General features: G+C 42.3%; 1 protein-coding gene across 1 annotated transcript in view; it reads left to right on the top strand.

Moving 5' to 3' along the window:
• The window catches only part of LOC136388562 (secretoglobin family 1D member 2-like), a 395,093-nt gene extending 385,632 nt beyond the window's left edge, over positions 1-9,461 (top strand). Inside the window, exon 3 of the mRNA XM_066360386.1 lies at positions 9,420-9,461. Within this exon, the coding sequence (XP_066216483.1) occupies positions 9,420-9,455 (36 nt within the window). The 3' untranslated portion in view covers positions 9,456-9,461. The remainder of the gene's footprint in view (positions 1-9,419) is intronic.
• The last annotated feature ends 8,564 nt before the right edge of the window (positions 9,462-18,025 follow it).

Here is an 18,025-nt window from a genome sequence, read left to right as displayed (position 1 = left end):
TCCCATCTGTGAGTAAAGTTTCATGATTTTTCCTGAAAACAGTGCACATTTATGAAGGTATTGTTCACAATGTTCCTGCTCATACTGTGCCCATTGCCAAATGACCTCATAGTCCCCACAATGTCATGTGATGGCCGCAGCTGGTTTATATGAAAGGAATCGATGTTTGTATGCTGGGCATGTGTTTGGCTAACACTGTGAATTCTATCAGTTTCAATAGTGTTTTAGTATATTATATTATAGTTTTAATTTATTTTATATATCTTTTCCTTGTTTGAAGAGAATATTTTTTACATTATACTTCTTTCAATAATAGACATTTTTTTTTAGAGTAGTTTAGGTTCACAGAGAAATTGAATAGAAAATGCACACATTGCGCATATGTCCTACTCACAAACCATGTACTGAGGTGACCAATTGTCCCCTTTATGGAGGACAGTCCTTCTTTTGTAAGTTTCATCCTCCCTTGAAAAGTGTCCTCCATGTCATCCTTTTTGATATTGGAAGACTAATCTTTAAATGTCCTTATGTGATCGATGCAGAGTTGATCCATTGCATGTGATGTGACGTATTTCTATTTGATATGACGATTGGAGAAGGATCAGTACAGTGCAGCAAGACATGATTATATGAAACGCATGCACTCCGCACGGGAGAACTTGAGAGAGCACGAAATACCGAGCGTGCAAGTGGCTCTGTGTACTTCTTACTGAAACACAACATGGCAAACGACATTGTACAATCATGATTATTTCTTTCTCAGTGAATATTCAATCATAGACAGGTAAGCACAATTCACGTTTTATTAATTCATTATCTATTTAATAAACTCCAAATACATATAATTTTATATACAAGCGTTTTCCCGAAATTTGAGTTTTAATGTGGAAATCTGACCTCAACCATATCTATTAGTAACACATTTTGATTAAATAGTTACATAAAACAGATGTTTTTTAATTAGAAAATGATAAATACACCCGAATATCACTCCAAATTAGTGGTTTTGTTTGATGTTTAGTTTTACTAAATGAGTACTTTTTTATAATTATTATTAAATATTAATAGGCATGCAAGCATAATTACAATATAAAATATTACAAATGTTTTTATTATGTATTTGTCATATTATATTATTTTTGAAATGAATAAGATGGGTTTTTAATTTATGATATTATTTTCTTCAATTTATTTTTGTCCTCCTTTTCATTGTAACAAAGTTGCTCACCTTACATCTACAGCCCCCACCAGCCTGGGACATATGTTACAGTCGATGAACCTGTACTGACACATCATCGTCACCCAAGGCCCATAGTTTACATCAGGCCTCACACTAGTGTTATAGAATTGTGTTGTGAAACCTGCTTAATTTGTTAACCAGTGTCGCTCCAGTAAATTCAATAAAAAGTGGTCGTTTCTAATTACATTTTTAAAACACGTAAACATGTGTAGTGCGCAGCAGTTTTTCAAACTGGATTTACACTCTCTTCCATTTTTCTTACTTCTTTGGTCTTTACTTAAATGTTGGTTCTTAGTAGGTAGAGTATCAGTGTTTGGGTCTTTCCAAGTCTCTTAATGTCTGGCTCAGTAGAAGTCAGATGGAACACGTATTTGCTTCCATCTTAACTCCTTTGCAACATCACATGCCATGTAGTCTTCAGAAAATTCCACTGTCTTGTGAGAACATGAGAGTGACCTAGGAAAATAAACCTCCACATTATGATTAATGTAGTTTTTGTCCTAGACTCCCTGAATCAAAATGTCCCATTAGCAGTCCTCGGAATGGCTGTGGAATGTCAGCTGTGTGTGTGTAGTGAAATTTCTCCTCTGTGTATATATTAGATGAAGGCCATGAGGAGACTTGCCTTTATAACTTAAATATTGGATTTCAGAAGCAAGCATCTACTTCAACTACAAAAACTATCTCAACTTTATTATGTTAACAAATGTATGTAGTACACTCTGATAAAATTTCTTACTAAAAATTCTAAGTAAGAGCCTGGGCTGGTTGGCTCAGTTGTTAGAGCGTCAGCTTGTCATGTGAAAATCCCAGGTTTGGTTCTTTGTCAGGGCACACAGGAGATGCTTCCATCTGCTTCTCTACCCCTCCATCTCTACTCTCTCTCTCTCTACTTCTTACACTCCTGAAGTCATGCTTCAAATACTTAGAGTAAGTTGACTCTGGTAGCTGAGGATGGCTCCATGGCCTGCCTCAGGCACTAAAACTGTTTGGTTTCAGAGCAGTGGAGCATCGGCCCCAAATGGACAGATCATTGCCTGGTAGGGGTTTTGCCAGCTCGATCCTGGTTTGGGTGCATGCAGGAGCCTGTCTCTCTGCTTCCCCACCTCTCACTTAATATAAAAAATTCTAAGTAAGGATAGAAGAAAACTTTTTAGAACCAAGAAAATCAATTTTCAAAGTCAACGGCAAACATCACTCTAAAAGAGTGAGTGCTAAAGCTAATTATATTAAAATATGGGGAAACTGCCTGATAAGTCCATTGTTTGTCAGTATGGATCTGTGAGTTTTAAGTGTCACACTAAAATAAGAAATTTAAAGAATCTTAACTATTTTCAAAGGTAAGGTGAAAAAAGTTTTAATTGCAGACAATATGAATGTTTCATCAGGAGAGATGAAATGTACTCACAGAGCATCACCAAGAGAAATAAAATAATAGGATGAGATGCATGTAAGTGGCTGGATATATGCTAAATACATAAAAATACAAAAGCTTGAGCATGCCACAAATAATAGTGAGAATAAAAAATGGAATAAAAATGTCTCATTTATAAGTGTGACAAATTATAAAACACATAAAAGCAAATCTAATGAGTGAGGTAGTATATACCATGTTTTTGGAAGATAACTTACAAAAACATAAATATTTCCAAAATTTATACACAAAATCATTGTAGTATTTTCATCCTGAATTCCATTGGAGCTTTATCATAAATTGGATAAAATTATTTAAAAATTTTTAGGGAACAATCTATGTTTGAAAATGGTCATGATATTTGAAAGATCACTGAGTAGTTACTTGCTTTATCAATTATTAAAACTTACTTAAAAAATTGTCCTTGATCCAGATGAATAGGAGCAGAAATGGACAACAGCCTGACCAGGCAGCTGTGCAGTGGATAGAACATTGGACTAAGAAGGTGAGGAACCAGGTTCAGAACCCTGAGGGCGCCTGCTTGAGCACAGGCTCCTGACATGACCCCATGGTTGTTGGCTTGAGCCAAAGGTCACTGGCTTGAACCAGAGATTTGCTGGCTTAAAGCCAAAGTCACTGGTTTGAGCAAGAGCTTACTCAATCAGCTGGAGCCACCTGGTCAAAGCACATATGAGAAAGCAATCAATGAACAACTAAGCTGCCACAACTATGAGTTGATGCTTCTCATCTCTCTCCCTTCCTGACTGTCTGTCTGTGTCTCTCCCTAAACAAACAAACAAAAATAGTCAACTGTACTGTGGAACATTAGAGAGTTCTAAAATGAATCTCTATATATAGGGGTCTTAATATATAGCATCAATGTTACAATTCAGTCATTAAAGAACTATTTATGTTTTGGTCAGACATGGCTAATAATCATTGGGAAAATAAAAAGATTTTTACCTCTTACAATATACAAAATTTAAAGTGTCTTCAAGATTAATATGGAAGAAGTAAAACATTTCAGTATAATAGTTGGGATGGAAGCCAGATTGCATGGGGACAAGAGGTGAAATGAAGGGGACTCATGGGACCAGTGACTGGGATGCTATGAAGTAAACACTCCAGGGCCATATGAAACGGCCTGGCTGAGACCCTGCAGACCCATGTGGCACACCCTGGTTTCATCCACAGAGGCCTGGATTTCTTTCTCAGCCTCATGGGGGCCATTTTCCTGACCTATACAATAGTTAATAACAAGTAAAAGATAATAGCTTACAACATTATAAAGATGACTTAATTCACATAAATAAACACATCTATCAAGGAATATATAAACTTCATTGGTTAGTGCCTGTGTACTAGGCAGTTCTGGGTAAGAAATATTTCTGTAAGGCCCTGACCAGACAGGTTGGTTGACTAAAGCATCGTCCTGAAGCACAGAGGTTGCTGGTTCTATTCCTGGTCAGGGCACAGAACAGAAACAGGCTGATGTCCTGTCTCTCTCTCTCCCCCCTTTCCTTTCTGTGTAAAATCAATAAAATAAACATTTCTTTAAAAATAAGAGTTATAGTCCTGTAATATCTTATGTCTTATGTTAAAACCTAAGGAACCGCAGGTACAAAATGATAGAAATTTGGAGCAATGTTAAGGTTACCTGGGTATACCCCTAGATGGTTAGTGATTACAGAGGACTGATATCAGCATGGAACAAAAGACTTTAATTGTCCCCTTCACTACAAAAGTCTGTTCAAGAAGAAAGGTCTTTCTGATGAGCAAGGTATCAGGTTAAGAACAGTAAATAACCTTGAGGATCCTGAAGTGAGAATTAGCTGGTCCGTTTCCTGGGCCATCTCACAAGCCCTGAGATCTTTTGGCCTCTTTTTCCAGGGTATTCCTCCAGAATACACAGGCTTCGATAAATGTGCTGCGATAAATGGGTGTGCAAGTAAGTGTATGTATTCAGAGCTGAACTTAACCCTTCACACTGTATTTCTAGTTTTAATTTTTTGAGGGAATTCTAGACCATTTTTTTAGTTGGTGTACCATAATGAATTCATGTCAATATTCATATATTTGTTTGTTTATGCCTTTTCTTATTTTTTGGAAATAAATAATTTTAAAAATTGTAACTGACATGACCTGAGATCTGAAACACAGCAGGAAAGCCCGGGGGGCACAGTGTCCAGCTGAGTCTCTCCCACCCACCACCTGCCTCCACGGCTCCTGGAGAAGAATGGGGACCCCCCTGACTCAGCCCGTCCTGCATCCCCAGTCACAAAGCCTCCCCTTCTCCACCAGGCCCTCTTGTGTTTCAGGGTGACACGAGCTTCTGGCTGACGGTGTCTTGTCTTCCTCCAGGCTGTTCCCTTGGGACCCCTCCTCCTAACATTTCCTACTGTCACAATTGTCCCCTTCCTGAGTGGCTCCCCAGAATGCTCCTCTGTAACCTGCTGCATCCTAATATCTTCTTCAGAACTGGCCATGCCTCTCCCATGTTTCTATGGAGTGTCCAGTCATGGCTGGGGACAGGCAGAGGACGAGCCCTGTGGGCACTTGTACTGCTGGGATTCTGATGACCCAGAAGGTGTGATCCCCTAACTGACAAGTAAATCCGTCAATTAGAAGAGTATAGCATGTGAGTTGAGTTGGGATCAGTTTTGATATTTTTTGAAACAGTAGATTAGAGTGAGATGCTGTTCTAAATTGATTTGAAATGTCATGTGATAATTTTGATACGTTAGATTTAGTATAAGTTAAGACTAGTGATGTAATCTTCCTCTTTTCACAGGTTTCTCTCAGGAACCAAACACCTCTGATTTCTTCACAATTGTCTCCAGCCCACTGACCTTTCTCCCTCCACTGCCAAAGGAGCCCTGGCACAGAAGGCATCATCTCACACTAAAGATGCTCCCTAACCCACCTGAGTAGTTTGTTAATTCATAGTCCTGCAGACCCAGGGGTACTTGCTGACCCTCGTCTCTGTGCCCGGCACCAGGCTGAGAGTGATCAGCAAACCAGACATGGCCTGGAATTAAGAAACCAAATCTCAGGGACCTCCTGAGTATACATGTCTACCCTCACCCTCGCTTGCTGCAAAGATGGCAGGGTACCAGCAATGCCTAACGTTTTAAGTCATTTGATTCTGTGACACAGAAGCATGGCATCATTCCTCAGAGAAGAAGTTAGTGCTAGAAGCCAGGCCTTGTGACCTGCCACATCCTTTGTAGAGAGGACCAGCAAGGCTCACTGGGTGCAAATAACCTCAGGCTCTGTAGGCTGCTGAGTCCAGCTCTAAGTTGCTTGTTCTTGTTAAAGCTGAATTCAAAGCAAAGTCCACCATGAAGCCAGTGTTGTGTGTCCTGCTGCTCACTGTGGTGTATTCCTGTTATGAGGGTGAGTATCATGTCTAATGTGAGTACCATCTGCCTGCTTAAGTAATCTTCTTTATACGAGGTTAGTTATTATGGGTGGGAGGTGAGCAAATCAGAATCCAAACCCTTCCTTCCTCTTGTGGACTAGCTTTCTACAGCCAGGGCTCATTGTTTCAATTCCTAATGATCTGGAACTTTCTCAGACATCATGGCAGGCTCATTTTAAGGGTTCTCCATTGGCAGCCTCATCCCTGTCTGTGGTCTACCTGTCAGAGCAGCATGATGTAATGTAACTTGGTTGTGAGTCATAGCTTTGTCACACAGCAGCGCTGTGACCTTGAACAAATGCATAATCTCTCCAAGTCCCCTCTTGTCCTTGCTTTTCACAGCTGCCGCCCAGAGTGGCTCTGACAGAGCAGTGAGATGCCGGGTGTCAGAGGGCAGCTCCAGGTCCCATCAGGCATTCTGCTTTCCAGGGTCTTTTAGGTGCTAGTTGAGTCCATGGTCTGTGAACTCCTGAATACAGACTCATATGATGTTCAGGCTGGAAGGGCTTTAGCAGAGCTCCCAGTTCAGGAAAAGCCAGTGTTGTCTGAATATTTGAATGATCAATCTTCCTGTGGGCTCTGAGAACCGGCAGCCCTCAGCCTGTTGACATGTGCTTCTCATTCTCTAGGCGTCTGGACAGAATTTGGAGATCTTGTGCCATTGTTAGGGTGGAAACTGCTAATTTTCTGGGCTCATTCTGGCCATTCATCAAAAAAAAAAACAACTTTGTGAATGAGTTGGCGATCCTTCATGCCCTCAATACTGACTCAAGCCTTTGTTTCTTTTCTTTTCTTTCTGCATTTTTTTGAAGTGAAAAGTGGGGATGCAGAGAGACAGACTCCCACATGTGGCGGACCTGGATCCACCTGGCATGTCCACCAGGTGGCAATGCTCAGCCCCGGTGGTGCGTTGCCCTCCTTGCAACCAGAGCCATTCTAGTGCCTGAGGCAGAGGCCATGGAGCCGTCCTCAGCACCTGGGCAAACTTTGCTCCAATGGAGCCTTGGCTGTGGGAGAAGAAGAGAGAGACAGAGAGAAAGGAAAGAGGAGGGGTGGAGAAGCAGATGGGAACTTCTGATTGCCTGTGCCTGGGCCCGGGATCAAACCTGTGATTTCTGCATGCCCACCAATGCTCTACCACTGAGCCAAATGACCTCAAGTCCTTTTGGGTCATTCTCTTTCATCTGACTTTCTGAACCCCCTCCTGTTTTTCCATGTGGCCTCTGATCTGACCCTCTCACCATCTCCGTGTAGATGCTGTCTGATCCGGTCTGATCAGAGCCTGGTAGGGCACATTCTGGGTAGCAGGTGGTTGCAAAGACTTAGGGGAACGGTAAATAATCCAGATCAGCGAAAGTGGTTACTTCAGGTCTCAGCACAATTCCAGTGGGGTTGGTAGTAAGCCCCAGTTCCCACCTCCAACCTTCTCTAAGGAATTCTGTACATCAGTGTAGAACACAAGAGTCATCAAGACATGTGTATAATTTCAGATGTGTGAAACTCATAGAGTCATTTTTTCCAGAACCGTTTCAGCGGTTTTTATCCAATGACATAAACCTATAGCCTAATTTAGTCTTAAAGGAGCATCTTCTAACATTAGTAGATTTCCTCGTTCCTCTCAAGATTTAGTCTCCTTTCTCTGACCGCTAGTCAGTTCTTACTGCCATTCAGTTAAAAGACTGACTGATAACTTCTCCTTTCTCCCCATATCAAGACTAAAGAAGGTTTCACCATACGGACAGGCAAACTTTAAGTTTTGAAATCTGGAAAGTGTTAATTTCAACAAAGCAGGAGATCTGGAAAGTCGCAGGTGTACTTTACAAAGGATAAACCTGAACTAGGGATCTGCCAACCAGCTTTCCAGACTGAGCTCTGTGAAGTGCTCTGTGATCTTGACAAGGTCACAACGTCCAGGATTTTGCACTGTCATTGCCAGTTAGGAGATGTGCCCATAAACCCTGCGAGGCTCTTGTACACTGTAAGGTACGAAGCCGTAGAAAAAAGTTTTTTACATCTATTGTTTGTTTTTCTTCTATTCTAGCAAATGTAATAGTCTGCCCAGCAGTTCTTTCTCAAGTGATGAGCTTTTGGATTCTGTCAGCGCTTACCGTGAGGAACTTCAGAGATACGATGTATCTCAGGAAGCTGTTTAGGGCAACGTGGAAGTGAAGAAGTGTTTGCATAAGATTTCTTCTGAAGACACTGTGAAAATTCACAGATATGTGGTAATTTATTCTCCATTACATAGAGGCTGATGCTCAGCAGCACAGGGTCCTGCTTTGGGGTCACAGGGTATGAAGGCAGCTGCCCCTCTGCTCACCTCTGATCGAGTGGCCCATGCACACCAGGTCTATGATAACGTGACACCTGCTGAGCTGGACTAAGGCTGCACACAGCGTGGGCATGTTCCTCCTTCTCAGATAACCTCTCTGGGCACCAGGTTCCCCACAGTGTCCTGAGGAGAGGGACAGCCAGGTCCACAGGGTGTGATGGGGCAGGGCCAGAGACTGTTCCCCCAGCAGGACGGGACCCCTCACCCAGTGGCACAGTCCCTGGGACTCTCACGGGAGGACTGGGAGGGAGAAGGGGACACAGCGAGAGGGACAGAGCCGGTCCTGCCCTCTGTGAGGACAGAGGGGCGGCTGCTAGGGGCTCTTCCTGCTCTCACAGAGCCTAGGCCACTCGTGTACTTCAACCCACGTCTCACAGCCAGGGGCTGCGACCCTCCCTGTGTCCTCTGCAGCCCCGTGTGGAGCTGAAACACTTCAATCATGTCCTCATGCAGAGATCACACAGATGTAAAGGTGTCTCTCAGCTCGTCTGCCCTGGAATTAATTCAGGTTTCACACAAATGTCTTCACTAGCTGGATTCTCAGTGTGGGGAAGTCCCTGTGCCATATGGGGAATTTCCTCTCCTGGAGGCGGGGCATCTGCAAGGAGAACAGCCCACGTTCCCTCTCATCCTGTACTGGTCCCTCAGCCCTGTGTTCCCGTTTAGTGACAAGTGGAGTACTCATCCTGGGACTCAGAGAAAGGACACCGGGCTGCTCTGCCCAACTCCTGAGCCTCCTCCTCGCTCCACTAGAGACCTGAGCCCATCTCTGGGGACACGCAGGGTTTATCTGCGGGGTGTGGACATGGTTCTCTCCTGACTCGCACGGTCTGTGCAGACTGGACCAGGACTATTGAATTCCCCACACGCACGGCTACCTGCCTGGTGCCTCCACTTCCCTTTGCTGGTTGCAGTTTCTTCCACATCTGGGTTGTGAACAACAGTCTGTGTTAACATGTCTTCTGTGGAGGCTTCATGACTGATGTTTCTTTTCTTTCTTTTTCTATTTCAGATCCGCACGGAAGATGCATGTAACAGACAGATTTAACAATCTACCATGCCAGTTCTTTGTCGTTCAATGATGACCTGATGTTTCTTGGACAATGTGAAGGTTTCAACATCTTGCTTCAATAAATTTCTCTCCTGCACTTTGCTGTCTCTCTTGTTTTATCCAACAGTCTCTGACCTTGAGTTGGAGTGGTTTTCATCACGCAGGGGCCAGGGGGTGGCATCAGGAGTAATGTAGGGAAACCCTGTGTCCAGGTGTAATGGTGGCCCAAGTGCCATGTACAAAAGTGTAAAATCTGTAACCTCTGCTGAAATCACAGTGTCAGGAGGCCATGCTGGCTCTGGAACGTCGAGGGGAACATCTATCCCTGGTGCCTCCAGCTAAAGGCTGGTGGCTGTCCTCGTCTAGTATCAACATCCCTCCTTTCTCTGCCCCATGAGGGGACATTGCTATATTTTTTCTCTGTGTATGAAAATCTCATGGTCTCTTTCATGTACAATGTTTGGGATGACATTTAGAGGTCACCAGAAAATTCAGTATCATCTCCTTAATTCAAAATCTGTAACTTTATCACATCTACAAAGTCTTTTATCCCACGGCACAGACATGACAGTCCCAGTCTCAGGTGTGGATCTCTTTGGGGACGGAATGAGCCTACTTGAGCTTCTCTGCCTGCTGACCCTAAGAGTCCACTGAGTCATGCCCCCCCCACGGTCTAGCCTCTCTTCGAACATCCTTTCGTACTCTGAAACACTAGAGCTCATGTGTTTCTAAATGTTTGAAGGAAGAGGATTTGTTATTAGACATACACACGTTCTTTAAGTATAATTGGTATATTGTACATACTATTCTTTCCTTTGCACCCCAGCCTGGCCCGGCTTCTATAAACATTCCTGAGAAAATAGAAAATAAATAGTAAGTGGTACCTACAATTATCAACTTTGTTCAAAACCTTTTGAATAAATGTGATCACAGGGGGATCATGTCCATGTAAATTAATCTCTATTTTCTGGAACGTCTTCTTTTTCATCCACATTCAGTGCTCTGTGGACACAGGGTCACGGAGCTCTTGTCACAGCCTGAGAAACGCAGCCTGGAATCGTGCGGGGAGACAAGGCCCCCATAGATGGGTCATACAAGCCTGGCCTGACCCCGTCTTGGGCTCCCTTCTGTCCCCATGTCCCTGTTCACTCATATGCTGTGCTCAGCCATCTTGTCTACATGCCATTCACTCGTCATGACGTTGGGTCACAGCAATGCCCATGGGCTCATTACGGTCCCTTTCCCTCTATGCTGTCCCAACACAGGACAGCGAACAGCCTAGTCTGCAAAGCCTGTGTCCGTCCCCTGCTCGTTGAAAGCCTTCTCTGCCTCTCAGACCCTAAAATAAATCTTCATACACAATCACAGTGTGTGCATTAAACCACACACACTCATATACACATATTTACGCACATCAGAAACATGCCCAATTAGTGATGCACAGACACACCAGAGACACGCACAGGAGACATGCACACACACACACACACACACACACACACACACACACAGACAAAGACACACAAGCATGCACTATACCTCTGTTGTCACGTTATTCCTTTGTGATATAAGAGTCCTGTCATTGAGTGGTTTGAGTGTACATTTGGGAAAAAGTAACAATATAAAGAACAAACACTATCAATCAATGTTAATGTTGCTAAAATACTTAAGTGTTTACAAACATGGAGACCCGGATGGGAAGCCATTGTTCCGGAGATTACAGGTTCTGTGTCACTTTGTTTTTATGGGTCTTCATTAAAGGAATAGATTGTTACCACTGTCGGACGTGGGATGAAGAATGTCTCACCACTGACCTCCAGCCTGGCTCTGTGTCTTTTCAGCAACAACTGGGAAGATTTCAAAAGCTAGTGTTGCGCAGGCCCCAGTCCAGGAACAATGTGAGTACCTCTGTGGGTAGAACTGTGTGGTCCCCATCCCCAGCTCCCCTGCTGCAGGTGAAGTACCACATGACTGTGGAGGCCGTGAGAGCCCCTGAACTTTGGAGGACAGCAAGACTGTGCATGAACCAGAGACTCCCAGCATCCCCACGGGGTCACCTGGAGACCTTTCCTTGGCTACTTCTCTAGCTCTGCAATGTGGGCATGGCAGGGCATTTATCAGTATTACTGTGATAACAGTGACAGACTAGGGTCTTGGACAGGAATGTGTCTTCCCTGGGCTGCTGAGGGGTGGGAGGTGAGATATCTCATGATCACAAAGGCTGGGCCGGAGAGAAAAAGTGAGATTAATGGCTATGCCCTCGGTCTGGATAACTCTGGACATGGATGGTGGTAAAACGGAGATTGAATATAACACATGCCAGTGAATTCTGCACATAATATGATTTAAAATATAAATTTTATGTTTGTAATTTATTTTCTTCTTTTCCATGCAAGAGGAGGGCAGTTAGAAAGCAGACTCCTGCATGTACCCTGACCAGGATACACAGAGCATCCCAAAAGGGGCTGATGCTCTGTTCACTTTGGCCATGCTCAGAACTGAGCTACTTTTAGTGCCTGAGGTAGAAGCTCCATGGAACCATCCTCAGAACCCAGGGCCAATGCACTCAAACCAATCAAGCCATGGCTGTGAGATAGGAAGAGGGAGAGAGAGAAAGCGAAAGAGGGGGAGGGGTGGTTAGGCAGATGGTTGCTTCTCCTGTGTGTCCTAAAAGTCAAACCTGGGACATCCACAAGCCAAGTGCATGCTCTAACACTGAGCAAACCGGCAAAGGCTTATGTTTGTATATTTCACCAAAACACAGAAGAAGATTCCACAGAATCTCACTCTCTGAGAGGCAGCTGAGAGAGACCTGCCCATGAGAACAGGTTCTGTATTTTAACCCTCAGGATACTTTCTGCATTGCAGACACCTCCTGTCAGATCAAGTCTGATGTCAACTGTCTGTTTGTTGCCTCCCGGTATTATCTTTCTTGAGGACCCCACCTATGTTTAGAAACTCTGCTTCAAACTCACAAACTGAGTTTACCAGCTAAAAAGGATTGATTTGCAGAATCTCTTGACTTTATCATTGCACCTCAAATCCTCCCCAGGACATGTGTTATCACGCTCTGCCTAGACTCTGCCCCTCAAATGTCTTTTTTCTGCACCCCCTACTCTCTCTCTGACAAGTTCAATACACCAAGCCTAAGGCACTGGTTTTTCATATGTTTACTTGGAGCATACTTTCAGAGGCTCTCCACTCCTATAGTATGGTGGTCAATGTCTCCAATCAGTATAGAGTGTATTCTTGGATGTAGGACAACAAAAACTTCACCTTAAGTCAAAATTAACACTCTTCATTCCTCCCATCCTTTTAATCCTACTCTGTGTTTCCCAGGTGCTAACCATTGATTTTGACAGATTAAGGGCATGAAAATGGAGAGAGACAGAGAGTTAACAGGTTCTTAAAAGACACATAATCTTATGAAGAGATCAAAGTTCTCTGGGTGAGACAGAACTCTCTCATGTGGGACATGTAATGGGTCTTTAGAAAGTGCAGATTACTACAATATGTTCTTCCTTTGAGTAACAGACATTTAAACTAAAACAAGAACTTTGTGGAAATAAAAAATATGACAGCTAGACAACACCATAAAGGATTTAGAAGACAAACTCTGCATGTGTGTGTGTGTGTGTGTGAGAGAGAGAGAGAGAGAGAGAGAGAGAGAGAGAGAGAGATAGAACAGAAATAAGAGAGAAAAGATGAGCATGTACAAACATCATCCAAAACTTCTAACTAATAAAAAATTTTAAATGAGAGAGACTGTGCTGAAAGAAAACTACCAAGAAATACATCAAGAAAATGCCCCCATAGCAAAGACTATGAACTGGAACAGCTCACTCATTCCCCACATCAGAACACATTTTGTGATGTTTGGAAACATCAGCCTAAAGGAAAAAGTTTCATTCAAAAAGAAACACTAGGCCACCTGCCAGGATGAGGAATAAAATTACAATCTTCACTGACTGGAGGGCACAGAGGAACACTGAAAGTTCAGAGGTCTGGCCTGTACCTGTGTACAAACAGAATTCTGAGGCAGTCAGCTAGCATTTCAGCATGAACATAAACACATCTTGGAAGAGCAGCAGATCTGCTGAAGTTTTATCTCCCATGAGGTATTTCTCAGAAGGTAGGGGAGAATTTGCTCTACAGAGAGGACTGAATGAAAAAGACAAGGGAGGCAGCCCAGTGCACACAAGATATAACACAGGAGTTTATAGATGAGCCACACAGAGGGTAAAATAATATAATTTCACACATCAACACCATGAGATGCAGTGATGCCATTTGTGGGGAGGTGGAGATGGCATGGTGTATATAAGATTGCTGAGTCATCTAATGCTTCTCATTGGAAGTTGTTTTTCCATTTTTTACCAATTTTCTGACATCACTATTTTAAAATAAAAAATTTGAAAATACAGGAAACTGTTAGACAGAAATGACAATGAAGAACGACTGAAAATTGCAAGAACAAAATAGTGTAAAAATGAGTTAAGATGTAGCACATCACTGAAGGCCATGTAGAGATCTATGTTGCACCAAACATAGGAGATTCTTGATGTATATTGTTGAAAGAACTAGTAAATTTTCTTAAGGAATTGATTGTCATATTAAATGACAAGAGATAAGGCAGAGAAGTGAAGAATAATATGTTATATCAAGAATGAATTCTAGGAATACAATATGGCGCTGGAATAGGTGGACGTACCAACACCCACCTCCCAGAACAAAAGTGAATTACAAACTAATTTTAAGAACTATCATCTGGAAAAACCAACTTTGGACTAAACTAAAAGGACTCCTTAACCAAGGAACACTGAAGAAGCCACACCGAGACTGGTAGAAAAAGCAGAAACATGGAGAGGGCTGCCCAGCTCCCCAGAGCAAATGGCCACTGGGAGAGACTCGCATGGCTGGAAGTAATTTTAGCAGAGAGGGGAGGGTCCTGAATCCCAGGTACAAAGCCCCAGCTTGCAGCCCCAGAACCTAGAAGAGTCGTATGGACAGTATTTAGCTGAAAACAAGTCAAGATAGTATTTGTGAGAAAGACACTGATTTCTCAGACCCAAGATTCTTCTTAAAGGGACCGCGCAGAACACCTCTTTCACAACCACTCACCTGGGGCTCCGGGGGATGGGGAGAGAGGAGAGGACCAGAGTAGCAGGAAGAGAGTGTATTTTAGGAGGCACAGGGAGAAACATTTTCAGAGACAGCCACCCTAACCCCTGGAACAAGTCTATCCCCAAATATGAAGTGAATATTTTCCCTGGAAACAGCAATACCAGCAAAGGGAAGCAGGACACCAGCCAAACAAGCTCTCCCGCAGCACTCAGAGTATGGTCACTTAGAAAGAGAAAACATTTGGGACTACAGTAGTGAGTGTTAGGGTCTGAGCTGCAGTGCCCCCATCCACATGGTTGAGGGCTCACTGGAGTGCGGGCAGCAGCGGGACACAGAAGCGAAGTTCTGTCGGCAAGATTGGAAGTTGGCTGGCCACCACTGGGCCCAGGAATGAGCTCAGTCTTGCCCAGCTGGGGAGGAGTGGGCATGCAAAAGCAGTCAAGCCCAGCTACAGGCAGCCTGTAATCCAGCCTATGGGAAAAGGGCAGGAGCCCTGAAAGGGGTTGAGACACACCCTTGAGCAAGGGCACAGGAGCACAGCCTAGCCCCTCCTGCGGAACCCAGACTTGTGGCCTGACCTAAGAGCCCGGTCTTCCAAATGGGGTGGAGCCAAAAACCCAGAACAGGCAGAGTCCTGCTACTGAGCATGGGCACGCATTCCCACCTGGCCTGCGGAACCAAATCTTGTAGCCGTCTCATGAGCGAGCTCCTCCAGCAGGGGCAGGCGAAAACCTGGAAACAGGCAGAAACCCACAGCTGAGCAAAGATACTCACTTCTGCTCTCAGGGACGAGCATATTGCCACCCATGGGGGCAGGGCAAAGGCCAAGGCCACCAAGGCTTGTACAACTGAGCACGTGATCACAGCCACTCCCATAAAAAAGAGGTGGAAACCACAGCAACAGCCCCAGGGGGAAGGCACCGGCAACGGCCATACCTGAACACCATAGGCAGCAATAGCAGAGAGGGTGGTGGGCCTGCAGAAAGACCATATCTAGGGAACACAGAGGACATGTCCAGTGGACTCCAGTGTCCAAAACCTTCCTTTACACAGAGAAAATAAGAAATCAGAGAAATGCAACACAAATGAATCAAGAGAAATCCCCAGAAAAGGACCTGAATGAGTCAGATATAACAAAATTACCAGATGCAGAGTTCAAAATAACAATTATTAGGATGCTCAACGATATTAGAACAACAATAGATGGTCATTATGAACACCTAAATAAAAAGATAGCAAATATAAAAAAGGACATTGAAATAATAAAAAGGAATCAGTCAGAAATGACAAATACAATATCAGAAATGAAGAACTCAATGGAAAGAATTAAAAACAGGATGGATGAAGCTGAGAATCGAATAAGCGAGTTAGAGAACAAGATAAATAAAGGCACAGAAGCAGAGCAGAAAAAAGTAAAGAAACTCAAAAAGCTTAAAAAACTCTAAGAGAGCTCTGTGACAACATGAAGAGAAATAACATCTGCATCATAGGGGTTCCTGAAGAAGAAGAGAAAGAACAAGGGATAGAGACTTTGTTCAAGCATATCATAGCTGAAAACTTCCCTAAATTAAGGCAGAAAAACATCTCACATTCAAGAAGCACAGAGAACTCCATTAAGAGAAACCCAAAGAAATCCACACCAAGACACATCATAATTAAAATACCAAAGCTAAGTGATAAAGAGAAAATATTAAAAGCTACTAGAGAAAAAAAGACTATCACCAACAAAAAAGCCCCCATAAGGATTACTTCTGACTACTCAACAGAAACACTTGAGGTCAGAAGGGAACAGCAAAAAATATTCAAAGTAATGCAGAACAAGAGCCTACAACCAAGACTACTTTATCCAGCAAGGCTATCATTTAAAATTGAAGGAGAAATAAAAAGCTTTCCAGACAAAAAAAAAAAAAAAAAAAAAATCAAGGAATTCACTACAGCCATACCGAGGCTGCAAGAAATGCTAAGGGGCCTGTTGTAAACAGATCAAAGGAGAAAAAGAATATAGCAAAAGAGAAATACAGTTTTAAGGAATAAAATGGCAATAAATAATTACATATCAATAATAACCTTAAATATAAATGGGTTAAATGATACGATCAAAAGAGTAGCTTCATGGATAAGAAAACAGGACCCATACATATGCTGTCTACAAAAGACATTTCTTAAAACAAAAGATGCACATAGACTGAAGATAAAAGGATGGAAAAAAATATTTCACGCAAATGGAATGAAAAAAAAAAAGCTGGGGTAGCACTACTTATACCAGACAAAATGGACTTTAAAACAAAGGCTATAGTTAGAGATAAAGAAAGTAAGTACATAATGAAAAAGAGCAATCCAACAAGGAAGATATAACAGTTATAAATATCTATGCACCTAATATAGGAGCACCTACATATATAAAGCAGACTTTGATGGATATAAAGAGCGAGATCAACAGCAATACTATAATAGTAGGAGATTTCAATACCCCACTAACATCACTAGATAGATTCTCAAGAATGAAAATTAACAAAGAAACAGCAGACTTAAAGGACATACTTGATCAACTCGATTTTATAGATATCTTCAGAATTTTTTCCCCCTAAAACAACAGAATATAAATTCTTTTCAATTGCTCATGGTACATTCTCTAGAATAGACTACATGTTAGGGCACAAAAGCGGTCTCAACAAATTTAAGAAAATTGAAATCATATCGAGCACTTTCTCTGATCACAATGGCATGAAACTAGAAATCAACCACAACAGAAAGACTGAAAAATACTCAAACACTTGGAAACTAAATAGCATGTTATTAAATAACAAGTGGGTAAACAATGCGATCAAAGAAGAAATTTTAAAAATTCATAGAAAGAAGCGATAATGAGATTACATCAACTCAAAATTTATGGGAAATAGCAAAAGCAGTCCTGAGAGGGAAGTTCATAGCATTACAGGTATACCTCAAGAAACTAGAAAAAGCTTAAATAAAAAACTTGACCAGACATCTAAAAGAACTAGAAAAAAAAGAACAGCAATAAAGCTCAGAGCTTGTAGAAGAAAGGAAATAATAAAGATCAGAGTAGAAATAAATGTCATAGAGGTTAAAGAAACAATACAAAAAATCAATGACACCAGGAGCTGGTTCTTTGAAAAGGTAAACAAGATCGATGAACCTTTAACCAGATACACCAAGAAAAAAAGAGAGAGGACTCAAATAAATAAAATTAGAAATGAGAGTGGAGAAATAACAACTGACATAACAGAAATACAAAATATTGTAAGAAAACACTATGAAGAACTGTACGCCAAAAAACTAGACAACCTAGATGAAATAAACAAATTCCTTGAAACATATAATCTTCCAAAAATTAACCTGAAAGATTCAGAAAACATAAAAAGACCAATTACAGCAAATGAGATTAAAACAGTAATCAAAAACTCCCAAAAAACAAAAGTCCT

Source organism: Saccopteryx leptura, chromosome 1, assembly GCF_036850995.1.
Source record: "Saccopteryx leptura isolate mSacLep1 chromosome 1, mSacLep1_pri_phased_curated, whole genome shotgun sequence".
NCBI classification, from domain to species: domain Eukaryota; kingdom Metazoa; phylum Chordata; class Mammalia; order Chiroptera; family Emballonuridae; genus Saccopteryx; species Saccopteryx leptura.
The sequence above is the reverse complement of the archived record's forward strand: the minus strand, read 5'-3'. Positions and strand labels throughout refer to the sequence as shown.